Source organism: Apodemus sylvaticus, chromosome 3 (assembly GCF_947179515.1).
Source record: "Apodemus sylvaticus chromosome 3, mApoSyl1.1, whole genome shotgun sequence".
Taxonomy (NCBI): Eukaryota; Metazoa; Chordata; class Mammalia; order Rodentia; family Muridae; genus Apodemus; species Apodemus sylvaticus.
In genome coordinates this window covers 104291394-104307998 of record NC_067474.1, presented here as the reverse complement: position 1 = coordinate 104307998, position 16605 = coordinate 104291394, and the positions used below count along the sequence as shown (strand labels likewise).

Sequence of the window (16605 nt, the reverse complement as noted above, 5' to 3'; positions counted from 1 at the left end):
ACAGAGTACACATGGAGGGACCAATGGCCCCAGTTGCATATATAGCAGAGGATGGGGTGGTCAGGTGTCAATGAGAGGAAAAGTCCTTGCACATGTGGAAAAGTGAGGGAAAAAGAGGGAAAAAGTGGAAAGGGGATAACATTTGAAATGTAAATAAAATAAATATCTAATAAAAATTTAAACAATAAATACAAAAGAAAAACAAAAAGTCTCACAGGCCCTGCCACTGCTCTATCTGATGGAATTAATTTCTGGTTTGTTGTTTTGTCCTTTGGAATATGTAAAATGGAGCATTACCCAGAATATAGTCTATCTTTAGGATTTTCAAGTTGGGTGGAGGAAAGTTGTGTGTTTGTTTTGTTTTTGTATTTGCCATTGTATATGATGATACATGAGTGTGGTTTTAATTTGAGATTTTGCATTGGGCAAGCACAATGACTCTTCTTCACTTGTCTGAATTCACCTAAATTTCTTCAGGGAAATATCTCCACATCTAGTTCAATTGGACTGTTGAATTTTCATAATATTGAGATTTTTCACTTCCTTTGTCACACATGTGTTTTGTGAATATTTGAGTTGGAGGCAGCATGTTTATCACTTTTAGTGATTTTCAAGCAAACATTTTTTGAACACACTGAAGTTATTATGTCTTCCTATTATGAACATGGCATTTGATTTCAAATTCAGGAATGTGAACTGAGACAATGAAAAGTTCCCTACTTTTTAAAGTATTTATAATTTTATGTTTAATTGATAATAAAATTTCAGTGTATACAATTTTGATTCAGGCTAGCTACACGTTTGTCATTACATCTCTGCTTTCCTTGAAAAAAAATCTGCTGGGAATATTTGAGTGAGTCCATTGCTGGGGCCCACTATTATCCCCAAAGTACTTGATTAGTGGTCAGGTATGGTGACTGAGAAGAAGGAAGAAATATGTTAGTGTAATATGATATGGTATGGGGAGGGGAGTGGGCATTCAGGTTGCAGTAGTGGGTGATGTTTGAAGATGGATCCTCTGATGCTTTTTGAGATAATCGGGTCTGGAATAGCTTTTGTTGCACATGTCACAGGGGTAGGGCCTCTCCCCACTGTGCTTTTGCTTGTGTCTCTTGAGATCTTCTGAGCGGAAGAATTTCCATTTGCATCCAGGCTCATCACAGGCATAATCCTTCTGACGTGTGTGTTTCTTCATGTGGTTTTTGAGGTGGTGAGACTTTTTGTATGATTTCTGACAATCCTGGTAGGTACAGGCGAAGCTCTTCAAAGGATGAGGGTTCTTCCGGGACACTGGGCTCTTGGTCTTGGTGTCTAACTTCATCTCTGCATGTTGTACCTGGACCAAACTGGAAGCTGAAGAGTTTTCCTGAGGTTGTCTTTGGACCAAAGGGGAACTTGAAGGATAAGGGTTTTCATCCACATATGAGGCTTGGGGACGAAGTGAAGTCACCTGCCAATCAAGGCTTCCTTCCAGATTGGGTGTTCCATTCTGACTTGGGAAGACATTTTCATCAAAAGAGGTCTTTATCTGACCCAAATAGAATATCTCTTCAGAACTGGGACTTGTCTCTGAATGGCTAGCCAGGTTCTCTTCTGGACTGTATGTTGTCCTCTTATACCCATGAGGAGTTGTGTCAAAACTGGAAGTCTCTTTCTGAAACTCATAGAAAGACTGGCCAGCAATTGAAATTGATACCTGGTGATTCACAGTCAAATCCTGGTCACATCTGTACCCTGATGAATGATACCCAGAGAGGGAGTGCTCACCACTGAGGAGATTCTCTTGATCTTTGGAGACATTCTGAACACTGAAGGATTTCATTTGGTCATTTGTTTGGTCACAGTTAATTCTCATCTGAGGCTCAGAGAAAACCTGGTTTCCATTTGGCAGTATCATCTGATCTCCATAGTATTCATTGTCAGCTACTGGGCTCTCCTGGTGATTCCTAAAACGATTCTGTTCAGAAAAGGATGTTATGATTTGATTGGGATAAAGGGCCTGTGTATAACTGGGTGATGTCATCTGATTCCCATAGAGAGTCAGATGCCCTCCATTCCTTGGTGTCACCTGATTGTAGTTGGTCTGGTTACCATGGAAAGGCATCTCATGTTCACCACTGAAAATCTGGTCATGTTTAGAAGCAAGGGAGTGATCTACATTTGGGTCCTGGAGAGCATGACTTCCTGAAAGCACCTTTTGATGATTACCAAAGTTAATCCTGGGATTCAAACACATTTCTGTATTTGTGAACAAGAGAGTCTTGTCAGAGTTCATTGTCCTCTTCCAGTAGCCTTCATTGTAGAGAGTATCCCTGGTGTCAAGTTCTGCTCTCTTCTGGGAATGAGAAAGGCATGTCTTCGGGGTGCTGTTGAGCTGCATGTGCTGAGGGCCTGCAGGGGAGATTTTCTGCTCAGCAGACACAACTTGCTGGTACCAAAAAGAGGTCTCACTTGGCTCTCCAAACAGGAAATCATTGGCTTCTCCCAGGTGTGCTGTTGAACTCAGAGTACAGGCTGCATCTTGGTTGCTACAGGATGTTGATGCCATCACTGTTTGTTTCCAGGTAGGCATATCTGAGCTCTGACCTGAAATAAGCTGGCTGGACTCCATAGGGGAAGGTTGGGTATTCCAGGATCCTGGCTGGGAAGCAACTGTGTTTTCTGCCATCTCCATATAGGCTTCACAGAAGGTGTAGGAACTCTCCATGTTCTTACACTGTTGGGAAAAGGAGAACACTGGGCTGAACTAGATATGCCACTGTGAGAGCTTAAAGTCCTTGAGAATACACACATTCAGTGGACAGACAGAAGTTACATGGTAGAAAGAAGGCTGAAAATGTGTGCTGGATGCCAGGGCTTCACACGTTCTTTGGTTCTGATGAATGTGGAATGGTCAAGTAAAATTCAACTCTATTGCTCTGAGGTCTCCTTGTATAAAACTCATCCTGAGGTGGTCAGAAGTTATGATTCTATGATTTGGTAGACCATACCTTTCAGTGGGTAGGGCCTCATATCTAGAGAGCTTGTTTAAACATTTCATCCCAGGCTCATAGAACTCAGAAGGTGCTCCCAGCTAACCAGCCTCTTAGGTTCTTGTGTGTTAGCTTGCCTACTACCATTTACTTAATGGCCAATGCGCACCTTCAATATTGTACTCATCCATCTTGGAAGAGAATGTGGTATAGGATTTTTGGGGGCAATTGTGGTGGGTTTGTAAAGCAGTAGTAGAATTCATGTGAGGGTTGTTTTGGATGAAGATTGTAAATTAATATAATATTGTATGGTGTTGTTGAAACCTCTTGCAATGGAGAGTTATAGTGCATATGATGGTAATCTCAATAATGGGAATCTCAATACATGACCTGGTGTGGCCAATTTTGAATCCAGGCAAGTCTCCCTGAGGAAGGAATCTGCTGCATTCTCTAGTATTCTTCTTCTATGGGGTCCCATCAAGTTACTCAAATAATATAGACTAATGCAAAGAGACAGGTTCACTGTCAGCATACTGACAATAGGACCACATTGTCTAGGATTATATCCACACAGCTCACGGAACCTGGTCTAAGGATGGACAAAATGAAAGAAAAATCTAATTTTAAATTTAAAAAATGGAGTGATGAAATCAAATATTTAAGAAAGAAAGAAACAAAGAAACAAAGAAAGGAGAGAAAGAGAAAAAGTGAAAGAAAAATAGAAATCATATCATCATCATAATTATCATCTTCATCATTACCATCAATATGATTTGTCACAACATGTAGATTGAAAAAATAAGTGTAAAGTTTGGATGGATAGGTATACTTTTGAAATTAATTCAGGAACTTGTAATACATGAAATTAAAACTTGGCAACTGCTAGTACAATCTTTCACCTTTTCATCAATTAGAAAATGCTCTAAAAAGTATCCTCTGGTGTTTTGTGATGGTATCTTTACAAAAGCATCACTGATTAAAACACTTATTAGGTGTTCTGCTCAACATCCAGCCCTCTCCCAGGAAACTGGGGACCTCCTCCCACCAAGAAGATTCCAAGATGTTACAAGGCAACTTGGTTTTTTAAAAGTCTTTTACTACTTCAATCTAGTCTCAAAATGAGAATTCTTTTGCCTCTAACTTGCAGAGATGGAAAATATTTGCCTGAAAACTGGCTTAGGTCTCTATTTCTTAACATTATCATATAACATAGCTGCAGGGTACTCTCTACTTGATACCATTCAACATCCCTCAGTTTTAAAATATTTTATATTTTTTAAATTTATAAATTTATAAATAAAAAATTCTATATTTTTGTTTATGATTATTAAATAATAATAACAATTATGGGAAGAGAATAAAATCATCCAAATATTGACTGAAACATGTGGCAAAATGTAGAAAGTTTCCTTGAAATCTTTTTCATAAGTCTAAGCAGGACAAAACTGGACTTTTCTTCATGCCCTAAGTAGTGACATAGTAGGTGGTAGGATTTACCCTGGTCTTTCTCAAAGATAAATCTGAAGAATCAGAACAACTCTTGAGCTCTAGAAAGAGGCTCACACCTAAACCTAGTAAAAGCAAACCAGTAGCCAAGATCAAACTAAACGGCGAGAAAATTGAAGCAATTTCAGCAAAATCAAGGATAAGTCATGCCTGCCCAGTCTCTCTCTATCTATTCAATATAGTATATATAGTATATATTCAATAAATAAATTAGAACACAGAGAACAAAATAACCCTATTAAAAATGGGTTACAGAGAGTAACAGAGCTTTTAACTGAGGAATCTCAAATGGCCAAGAATCACCTAAAGAAATGTTCAATATCCTTAGTCATCAGTGAAATGCAAATCAAAACAACCCTGAGACTCCACCTCTTACCAATCAGAATGGCTAAGATCAAAAACTGAAGTGATGGCAGATGCTGAAAAGGACTTGGAGAAAGAGAATCACTCCTCCATTGCTGTTGGGATCACAAGATGGTACAACAAACCTGGAAATATGTCTGGCAGTTCCTCAAAAAATTGGAAATAGTACTACCTGAGGACCCAGCTATACAACTCCTTGGCATATACCCAAAAGATGCCCCAATATATAACAACGATATATGATCCACTATGTTAATTGCAGCATTATTTTTAATAGCTGCAAGCTGGAAACAATCCAGATATCCCTCAACAAAGAAATGAATACAGTGAATGTCATACATTGACACCATGGGGTTGTACTCAACAATGACTCCAGGAAATTCTCAGGGAAGTGGATGGAACTAGAAAATATTATCCTGAGTGAGCTAAACCAATCACAAAAGGACAAAAATGGTATGTAGTCTCTCATAAATTGAGAATTAGGCAAGGTGGTTGGCATTCTCAAGATTCAATTCCCAGGTCTTTTGAAGCTTTAATAGAAGGAAGACCAAAGCGTGAATAATTCAGTCTTTCTTAAAAGGGAGAATAAAATAATCAAGGGAGGTAGAGCATGTTATGGATCTAAGGAGAAAGAGAGAAAGTAGAAGGGATATAAAGGGGGGCAGCATCAGGTATGGGAAGAGACAGTAGACATATAGATCTTCAGAATTTGAAGAGAGTGTATATCAATGGAGGATGGAAAACATGGAGGAGCCACCAGAAAGTCTCAGAAGCCAGGGAAGCGAGGGGCTCCCAGGACCCAATGAGGATACTATTAACTGACATACCGAAAAAAAGTATAGTAAGAAACTATAGAACCCATAACCAGAGGTCAAGCACAACCTCCTATTGAGAGATGGGCAACTTACCTATCAACAAAATTTAAACCCAAAAATTGTTCCTCTCCAATGCAAATCAAAACAACCCTGAGATTTCACCTTACCCCAGTCAGAGTGCCTAAGATTAAAAACTCAGGAGACAGCAGATGTTGGCCAGGATGTGGAGAAAGGAACACTCCTCCACTGCTGGTGTGGTTGCAAATTGGTAAAACCAATCTGGAAATCAGTCTGGCGGTTCCTCAGGAAACGGGACATGTCACTGCCGGAGGATCCTGCTATACTACTCCTGGGCATATACCCAGAGGATTCCCCAGCAGGTAATAAGGATTCTTGTTCCACTATGTTCATAGCAGCCCTATTTATAGTAGCCAGAACCTGGAAAGAACCCAGGTATCCCTCAGCGGAAGAATGGATATAAAAATATGTGGTATATATACACAATGGAGTACTATTCAGCCATTAGAAACAATGAATTCATGAAATTCTTAAACAAATAAATGGAGCTGGAGAACATCATGCTAAGTGAGGTAACCCAGGCTCAAAAGATTAATCATGGTATGCACTCACAAATAAGTGGATATTAGCCTAGAAAATTGAAATACCCAAAACATAATCCACATGTCAAATGATGTACAAGAAGAATGGAGGAGTGGACTAGTTCTGGAAAGACTCAGTGTAGCAGTATAGGGCAGAACCAGAACAGGGAATTGGAAAGGGGTGGATGGGAGATCAGGGGGAAGGAAGATGGCTTATGGGACTTTTGGAAGTGGGAGGCCAGAAAAGGGGAAATCATTTGAATTGTAAATAAATATACCAATTTAAAAAAAAAAAAAAAAACTAGCTAATGGATTTAAATAAACTTTTCTCCAAAAGAGGTCTTGGGAAAAAAAAGGAAATAAAGGGACAAAGTGTTAATCAAAGACCACAGGAAAGGCCATCCAGAAACTGCCCTACTTGGGAATCCATACCATATGCAGTCACCAAATCCAGACACTATAGTGGATGCCAAGAAAGTGCTTGCTGACAGGAGCCTGATATAGCTGTCTCCTGAGAGGATCTGCCAGAGCCTGACAAATACAGATGCTGTTGCTAGCAGGGAACCATTGGAATGAACACAGGGACCCCAAAGATGGAGTTAGAGAAAAGATCCAAGGAGCCGAAGAAGTTTGCAACTGCATAGGCAAAACAACAATATCAATGAACCAGACCCTGCAGAGCTCCCAGGGACCAAAGCCCCAACCAGAGACTACACATGGAAGGGAGCCATGGCTCTATCTGCTTTTGTACCAAAAGATTGCCTGATTAAACACACACACACACACACACACACACACACACACACACACACACACACACACACACACACTAAAACAAAACAATACAAAATACAAAAACAAAAAACCCCAGGCAATGATATCAATTGCCTTTAATCCCAGCACTTTGGAGGCAGATGCAGGGGGATTTCTGAGTTCAAGTCTAGCCTGGTCTACATAGTGAGTTCCAGGACAGCCAGTGCTATAAGGAGAAACACTGCCCCCCCCCCTAAAGAAAAGCAGAAGGGTCTTTATCCTCTGAAGTTTCTATGCCCTAAGTGTGGCAATGTTAGGGGAGTGAGGAAGGAGTATTAGTTCCTTGGGGAGAGCAACCTCATAGAAGGAGGGGGAAATAGAGGGGGAAGGGATGGAGTTTTTTGGAAGGGAAACAGGAAAGGCATAACATTTGAAACGTAAATAAATAAAATGTCCAATAAAAAACGAGTTATGGAATGTATCTATATATACATGCCATAAAGGGAATTTTTGGAAGTACTTACAGAGTGCAGTCCTACTAATCCAGCAGTGGTTACCTGAAGATAAAAACTTTAACAGTCTTTTAGTTTTGCAGTCCCACTAGAGAGTCTCAGATGTTCTTTATAGGCTGCAAACTGGAAGCATTTGTCTCCAATGCCAGTGTAGGGATGGATGTGTGAACACGTTGAGGAGAAGCTGAAAAATGGGTAAATCTTCATGCTTCCATGTCCTTATATATACCTCCAGCAGAAGGCGTGTCCAGGATTAAAGGTGTGTCATCCTGGTTTAGGATCTGGACTAAGGGTGTATGTCCCATCCACCAGAAGGTGTGTCCAGGATTAAAGGTGTGTCATCCTGGTTTAGGATCTGGATTAAGGGTATATGTCTTCCACTGTCCAACAGAAGGCGTGTCCAGGATTAAAGGTGTGTCATCCTGGTTTAGGAACTGGATTAAGGGTGTATGTCTTCCACCCTCCTTTCTTGCCTAGAAATCATTAACAAAATTCAATCAGAAAATATCTCAGAGATGTGTCCTCCTTTGTTGATACTTGTTTTATCTAGATATTTTCAAGTGGTAACCAAGAGTACACATCACAACCTTGACCTCAGAAAAATGTGGTTTCAGCTCCCTAGAAACATTAAAAGTCGAGTATACCTCAGCACGTTATACTTTCATTTCTGATGATTACCATCAGATGGCTGTAATACCTCAGTATTCCAGTATTCCCAAGTATACTTGCTAAAGATCTCTTTCTTTGCTTTACCTTCTGTATTTGTTAGGATTCTCTAGAGGAGCAGAACTTGTTTTTTGTTGTTGTTGTTGTTGTTTTGTTGTTTTGTTTTTTGTTTTTTGTTTGTTTGTTTGTTTGTTTTGAGACAGGGTTTCTCTGTATAGCCCTGGCTATCCTGGAACTTACTCTGCAGAGCAGGCTGGCCTTGAACTCAGAAATTGGCCTGATTCTTCCTCCTAGAGTGTTGGGATTACAGATGTGCACCACCACCACCCGGCTAGAAACAGAACTTATACAATAAGTCTTTCTATACATTTATAAAGGCAATGATTTCTTATAATGTCTTATAGGTTGTGCTAACCCTAAAACAACAATGGTTCCATGTGGTCTACTAGAGTAAGAATCTACTACTTGTCCAGTTGCAGAGGTTGAATGTCTCAGTTGATCAGTTTTTATGATTATGATCATTATGATTATTTAATCTTTATTTTAACAGTCCAGGCTTTATTCCCCTCCAGCTCTACCCACTGATTATTCCACGTACCAAATTTCCCACCCACTCCTGTCTTTAAGAGGATGACCTCACAGTACCACATAAGACCTTCCCACACTCTGGGGCTCCAAGTCTGTCAAGAGATAGTTACATCTTCTCTGACTGAGTCCAGACCTGGCAGTCCTCTGCTGAATATAGGTGGGGGGCCTCCTATCAGCTGGTTAATGCTCCCTAGTTGGTGGCTCAGTGTCAGAGATTTCCCAGGAATCAAGGTTAGTTGAGCCTGCTTGTCCTCATATGGGATCAACCCTTGCCACAGTTTCTTCCAGCTACTTCCTAATTCCATCTCAGCGATCAGCAGCTTCTGTAGATTGGTTGGATATAACGATCTGCATCTGACTCAGCTGCTTGTTGGGCATTTCAGAAGACACTCAGGATAGGCGCCCCTATTTGTAAGCATACCAGTATTAGTGTCAGCACTTGGGGTGTTCCCCTGAGCTGGATCAGAATTTGAGCTTATTGCTAGAACTCTTTTGCTCAGTCATTTCCCCATTTCTGTCCTTGTAATTCTTTCAGATAGGAACAATTCAGCGTGAGAGCATTTGACTGTGGATGGCAACCACATTTCTCCACTTGATGCCATGTCTTTCTTCAGGAGTTTCCTCCTTTCTAGAAGTTTCCTCTCCCTACTTATGGGCAGTTCAGCTAAGGTCCCTCCCTTTGAGTCCTGAGAGTTTCTTTCCTCCCTGGTGTCTGATACATTCTAGAGTGTCCCCCACCTCCACCTCTTGAGCCTGCTTGTTTCCATTCTTTCTGTTGCCCCTAGGGCTTCAGCATTGTTCCCCCTGCCACCCAATACCTGATCTTGTTCCCCCTTCCCCCTCACTGTCCCTCTCTCACCCTGTCCCCTCCCTGCCTCTGCTCTCTGTGATTGATTTGTTCTCCCTTCTAAGTGGAACTGAGGAATTCTGACTTCGGTTTGTTAACCTTCTTGAGTTCTGTGGATTGTACCCTAGGAATTCTGCACATTTTTTGGTTTACATCCTCTTATTACTGAGAACACACCATGCATGTTTTTGGGGTTTGAGTTACTTTACTCAGGATAGTATTTTCTATTTCCATCCATTTACCTGCAAATCTCTGGATGTCCTCATTCTTAATAGTTATGTAGTATTTCAACGTGTACTTAAACCACATTTTCTGTATCCATTCTTTTGCTGGACGACATCTGGATTTGTTCCAGCTTCTGGCTATCACAAATAAGGCAAATATGAACATAGTGGAACAAGTGCTGCTGTAACATGGTGCGGCAACTTTTGGGTATAAGCCCAAGAGTGCTATAGCTTGGTCTTCAGGTAGATCTATTTCCAATATTCTGAGGAACCTCAGGATTGATTTCCAGAGTGGTTGTATAAATTTTCAATTCCAGCAGAAATAGAGGAGTGTTTTGCTTTCTCCACATCCTTGCCAGCATTGCTGTCACCTGAGTTTTTGATTTTACGCATTCTGATTGGTATGAGGTAGAATCTCATTGTTGTTTTTATTTGCATTTCCCTGATGACTAAGAACTTTGAACATATATTTAAGTGCTTATCAGCCCTTCAATAGTCTTCTGTTGTGAATTATCTGTTTAGTTCTATACTCCATTTTTTGATTGTGTTGTTTTGTTGTTTGCAGTTTAGCCTTAAGAAATCAAATATTTTAAGTTCAGACTCCATTTTAGAGACCCTGACCTAATTTTAAACTCAGGAAAACTAACAGGCTGGTGCCAATGTCCAGTCTCCAAGTTGATCCCTAATGAAACTGGACCCTAGTTACATTCTCTATGGCAATTCCAACAAGATGAGCTTTTGCATTTTACAGACTCAACAAGACCAACATCTCCAGATTATTTCCCTAACAAACCTGCTCTTCAGGTGACAAGCCTACCACTTGCCTAATGATGACCAATACGGAGTAGAGCAGAAATTAAGTTTATGATATGACTCCCAGCACCAGGCAATTATGTTAAAGGCCACAGTAGCTTTCCAATCCGATGCTTACACATGTACACTCTGCTTGCTGCTTACTACAAAGCCTTTCCCTGAAAAATATTCATGGGTCTGCCACCACCAAAACCCTCTTTGATGGTGGGGCAAGTGATAGGTGGAAGAGTTGGGTGGAAACTAACTTAAATAGATTAAAGATCCTGCTGTGTGTTGCATCAGATCTGATGCTGTCTGGTCTTTGGAGGATCAGTAATATTTCCACATCACTATTGTTCATGAGTTCTTTATATGTGTTGGACATTAGGTGCAGGCATTGTAGTATATGCATTTAATCCGCGCACTCAGGAGATAGAGGCAGGCAGAGTTCAAGGCCACCCTAGTACTGAAGCAGTTCCATGTTTAAAAATTAATGCTTCAGACCAGACACGGTGATATATACCTTTACTCCTAGAACTCAGTTGATAGGAACATGCAGATTTCTGAGTTCAAAGTGAGTTTACAAAACAAGTACCAGGACAGAAAATCATAAACAGTGAAGAATTTAATAGAATAAGGGAGAGATGTTCCAGCCACAGCAAGTAGCAAATTGCAAGAACTTTAGCCCTCTGGCTCTAGCTTTACATTCAAATATAGAATGGATTACAGGGACAATGCTGGCTAGTAGAGCTAAGAAATTAATAGTGATAAAAAGAGGCCATTTTACTGATTTGAAATCTTCAGAGCAGTGTTTTCTGAGAACATAAAGAAGCTGTTTTTCAGAGATAACTAAGACTGTAACTAGTGCTGCATCTGAACTTAGTAATGTAAAACATTCACCCAAGTACTAATGCTTTGGAAGATATTTAGGGGCCATGGAGTTTGGGGATTGAGAGTTGATGCAGAAAACACACAATCACCAAACTCAGTCAGACCGAGATTATTTATTGAATCCATACCCTAATACTTACTGTGTGTGTGCACCATCACAACCTGGCTAGAAGCAGAACTTATACAATGAGTCTTTCTATACATTTATAAAGGCAATGGTTTGTTATAATGGCTTATAGGTTGTGCTAACCCTAAAACAACAATGGTTTCATGTGGTCTACTAGAGTAAGAATCTACTACTTGTTCAGTTGCAGAGGTTGAATGTCTCTGTTTATCAGTTTTCATGATTATGATCATTATTATTATTTAATCTTTATTTTTAACAGTCCAGGATTTATTCACCTCCGGCTCTCCTTATCCCAGTCAGAATGGCTAAGATTAAAAACTCAGGAGACAGCAGTTGTTGGCAAGGATGTGGAGAAATAGAAGGAGTCATAGAAATTCTTCCCTCAACGGAAGAATGGATATAAAAAAATGTGGTATATATACACAATGGTGTACTATTCAGCCATTAGAAACAATGAATTCATGAAATTGTTAGACAAATGAATGGAGCTGGAGAACATCATACTAAGTGAGGTAACCCAGTCTCAAAAGATTAATCATGGTATGCACTCACTAATAAGTGGATATAAGCCTAGAAAATTGAAATACCCAAAACATAATCCACACATCAAATGATGTACAAGAAGAAAGGAGGAGTGGACTGGTTCTGGAAAGACTCAGTGTAGCAATATAGGCAAAACCAGAACAGGGAAGTGGGAAGGGGTGGATGGGAGATCAGGGGGAGGGAAGATGGCTTATGGGACTTTTGGGAGTGGGAGGCCAGAAAAGAGGAAATCATTCGAATTGTAAATAAATATATGAAATTTAAAAAAAAGTAGCTAATGGATTTAAATAAACTTTTCTTCAAAAGAGGTTTTGGGGGAAAAAAAACCAAAGGAAATAAAGGGACAAAGAGTTAATCAAAGACTATAGGATAGGCCATCCAGAAACTGCCCTACATGGAAATCCATACCATATGCAGTCACCAAACCCAGACACTATAGTAGATGCCAGGAAGTGCTTGCTGACAGAAGCCTGATATAGCTGTGTCCTGAGAGGATCTGCCAGAGCCTGACAAATACAGATGCTGTTGCTAGCAGGGAACCATTGGACTGAACACAGGGACCCCAATGATGGAGTTATAGAAAAGATCCAAGGAGCTGAAGAAGTTTGCAACTGCATAGGCAAAACAACAATATCAATGAGCCAGACCCTGCAGAGCTCCCAGTGACTAAAGCCCAGAGACTACACATGGAAGGGAGCCATGGCTCCATTTGTTTTTGTACCAAAGGATTGCCTGATTAAACACACACACACACACACACACACACACACATACACACACACACAAAACAAAACAAAACAAAACAAAAAACAAAACCAAAAACCCCAGGCAGTGATAACACATGCCTTTAATCCCAGCACTTTGGAGGCAGTTGCAGGGGGATTTCTGAGTTCGAGGCTATCCTGGTCTACTGAGTGATTTCCAGGACAGCCAGTGCTGTACAGAGAAACACTGCCCCCCCACCCCCCCAAGGAAAAGCAGAAGGGCCTTTGTCCTATGAAGGTTCTATGCCCCAAGTGTGGCAATGTTAGGGGAGTGAGGAGGGAGTATATGGGTCCTTGGGGAGAGCAACCTCATAGAAGTAGGGGGAATTAGAGGGGGAGGGGATGGAGTCTTTTGGAGGGGAAACCAGGAAAGGCATAATATTTGAAATGTAAATAAATGAAATGTCCAATAAAAAACAAGTTATGGAATGCATCTATATATGTAGTCTGCCAGCAGCTACATGTGAACCGGGTTACCTGTTAAGAGAATTTTGAGGTTACAGGGACAGGGAGGCGGAGAGACATGAGTCAACTCGGGAATTCCGGTCAAGTCTGGTTTTAATAAATTTAAGGCAAGTTATATAGTATTTTGGGGGATCGACCACCCCCCCCCAGAAGTCGGTCGCTTCAAAGGCATTCCTGTGAATTCTCCTGGCTCCAGGTCTCAGCAGGTCGCCTGCCTTCAGACTGGCGAGTCAGGTAAACACCGCCTTGGGGGTGGTGTCAGTAGTCGAGGTGCGGAGCCTATTGTTCACAGGAACAAAGGCGGGAGGTAGCGATCAAAAGAGTTTGGGAGCTGCCAGCCAGCTTAGTTGCGGGGGGGGGGGGGGGGGTTGGGGGGTGGGAGGAGACAATTCCCCCTTAATTATTAATTTTAAACAACTCAGTGGAAATAATTAAGTTCATCCAATGGATGACAGGCATCCATCAGTGAGTGAAAGCAGAGTCCCTAGCCCCCTTAAGCGTTATGGACATCTTTTTCAGGGGGGGGGGGATAGACCGCCATTTTTTTCAAGGACAGTCTTTCGATGTCAAACCCCCATGCAGCTGGGCATGTTTTTCAGGGAAACTCGGAGCCAGGATTTTTTTCCCTTTCCCTTGCAGTGCCTCGCCTCGCAACTCAACTGATGCCCATGTTTGTTATATTAACAAACATGCATAGTTCCAAGTACCATGCAGCCTCCTCTCTGAGGATTCCACTAGCAGAGTAAATTCTCTCCGGATAAGCGCTGGCTGGCTATAATACTACCCATCCTCAACCTGGAGCCATCGCTGAAGGAATTTCGTCTTCTGAGTGTTATCTGCTTGAAATATAAAAGGAGATTAAGAGAACAACCTGTTTGGTTAGTCTTGGAAACTCAAACCGGTTTTAGTTTAATTGAAATTCAGTGGCCTCAGGCAAGAGGCCTGGCTTGCAACTTAATTTGCAAGAACACAAAGGAACTATACCTTCCCAAGTAAATGGGAAGGGGCTTGAAAAACAGCCTTTTGAATTAATTATACTTACCAACAGTTTTGGGGGTGGAATTTACCTGTTTTACCAATCTCTCTGGTAACCAACGTGCTCCGTCTTCTTCCTGGGAGAAAACACAAACAGACCCTCTTCCCCAGATCAAAACAGGGTCTGGGCCTTTCCATGTATTATTTAAAGGATCCCGCCACTTAACCATGGCGTAGGAATTGGAAGTAGCTGGATGCCAGTGTCGGTCTGCAGCAGACTGACCTTTAGCATCCATTTGGAGAAAATTTAAAACGAATAAAACAAAGGCAAGATGTGATTTAGGAGACCTGGGAGGATATAAATTCCCCTTCTTAGTTTTAATAAGCCAATTTTTAAGGGTGCGATGGGCACGCTCAACGATTCCTTGCCCCATTGGATTATAAAGAATTCCAGTTTTAAGTTTTATATTAAATTCCTTACAAAATTAGATAAAGTTCTTACCAGTGTAGGCTGGTCCATTGTCTGTCTTAATGACCTTGGGTAATCCCATGGTATTAAAGGCTTGTAAACAATGATCAATTACATTTTTAGAGGCTTCTCCCGTATGCAGGGAAGCAAAAATAAGTCCCGAGCACATATCAATACAAACATGTATAAATTTTAATTTCCCAAATTCTGCATAGTGAGTTACATCCATTTGCCAAATTTGATTGGGCATAAGGCCACGTGGATTAACCCCTAAGTGGGGCACTGGTGCTAAAGTGAGACAATTGGGACATTGCTTTACAATCATTCTAGCTTGTTCCTTTGTGATCTTATGACGGAGTCTCAACGTATGACTAGAAAGATGAAATTTATCATGATCACGTTTTGCCAATTCTACGGGTATGAGTGCCAAGGCTTGTCCTATTAGCGCCTTGTCAATGCACTCATTACCCTGAGCCAGAGGTCCAGGAAGACCCGAGTGGGCTCTGATGTGTCCTATATAAAAAGGATTTTTCCTAGCAAGAATGATACCTTGCAATTGTGAAAACAAGGATCCAGCTGGCATATTAAAATTAAACGTGCCACAGGTTTCTAATTGCGGTATAGAAAATGCAACATAAGCACTGTCAGTAAAAAGATTAAACGTACTATTTACAGTTTGAAAAACACACAGCACTGCTGTAAGCTCTGATAACTGAGCGGATAACCCAGGCGTTTCTACGACCACCTGTTGATTGTTAATACAATATCCGGCTTTTCCTTTAGACGAGCCGTCTGTGAAAATTAGGAGTGCGCTCTGCAACGGCCGTAGAGATGTCATTTTAGGAAATACAACCTCATGCATATTAAAAAACTTTATTAACTTGTCTTGAGGATAATGATTGTCTATACACCCTTTAAAACCAATCTGAGCTAGCAGCCAATCTGTGCTATGCTGTTTTAGCCATTCATCCTGATTTACACTGTAAGGTTGTATAATAACGTCCGGCTCCTTGCCGAAATAAGTTAGCGCCTGCTTTCTACCAAGCATAATTACTTGGGCCACTGGCTCAAAATATGGCAAAATATTACGCCTTGAAGACACCCTCACATGAATCCACATCAGAGGAGCCTTTTGCCATAATAAACCTGTAGGCGAGTGAGTAGTATTAAAAATTAGCAGATGCAGAGGTAAAGAATAATCTATATAGGTAACAAATTGATTTTCAATAGCTTTCTCCACTGTCTGTAAAGCCAAAAGTCCTTCTGAAGTTAATAACCTAGGAGACGTTGGATCAGCATCCCCTTTAAGAATATCAAATAAAGGTTGCAATTCTCCTGTTGTAAGCTTTAAATACGGCCAAAGCCAATTAATGTCACCCAATAACTTCTGAAAATCATTTAAAGTTTTCAAATTGTCCCTGCGGATAATTATCTTCTGGGAAAAAATTGCCTGGTCTGTAAGTTTAAAACCCAGATAATTATATGGCTTCTGGATCTGAACCTTTTCCGGCGCTATCTGTAACCCTTTGGCGACCAAGGCTTGCTGTAAATCTTTAAAACATAAAAGCAAGGTCTGAGGATTTTTTTCCTGCAATTAGAAAATCATCTGTGAAATGGATAAAGTAAATATCTGGCCATTTCTGTCTCACAGGTTGGATGGCCTGTGCTACAAATTTCTGGCATAAAGCCGAGCTGTTAGCCATACCCTGAGGGAGCACTGTCCACTGAAACCTT

General features: G+C 40.8%; 1 protein-coding gene across 1 annotated transcript; it reads right to left on the bottom strand.

The window, feature by feature from the left end:
• Window positions 1-979: 979 nt before the first annotated feature.
• Window positions 980-2674, bottom strand: LOC127679996 (Kruppel-like factor 18). Its single transcript, XM_052175556.1, has one exon. The coding sequence runs from the start codon at window positions 2672-2674 to the stop codon at window positions 980-982; it is 1695 nt and encodes a 564-aa protein (XP_052031516.1).
• Window positions 2675-16605: the final 13931 nt, after the last annotated feature.

Bases quoted from the DNA above. Each gene is read 5' to 3' on its own strand.
- LOC127679996 (XM_052175556.1), bottom strand. From the start codon at position 2,674: ATGGAGATGGCAGAAAACACAGTTGCTTCCCAGCCAGGATCCTGGAAT.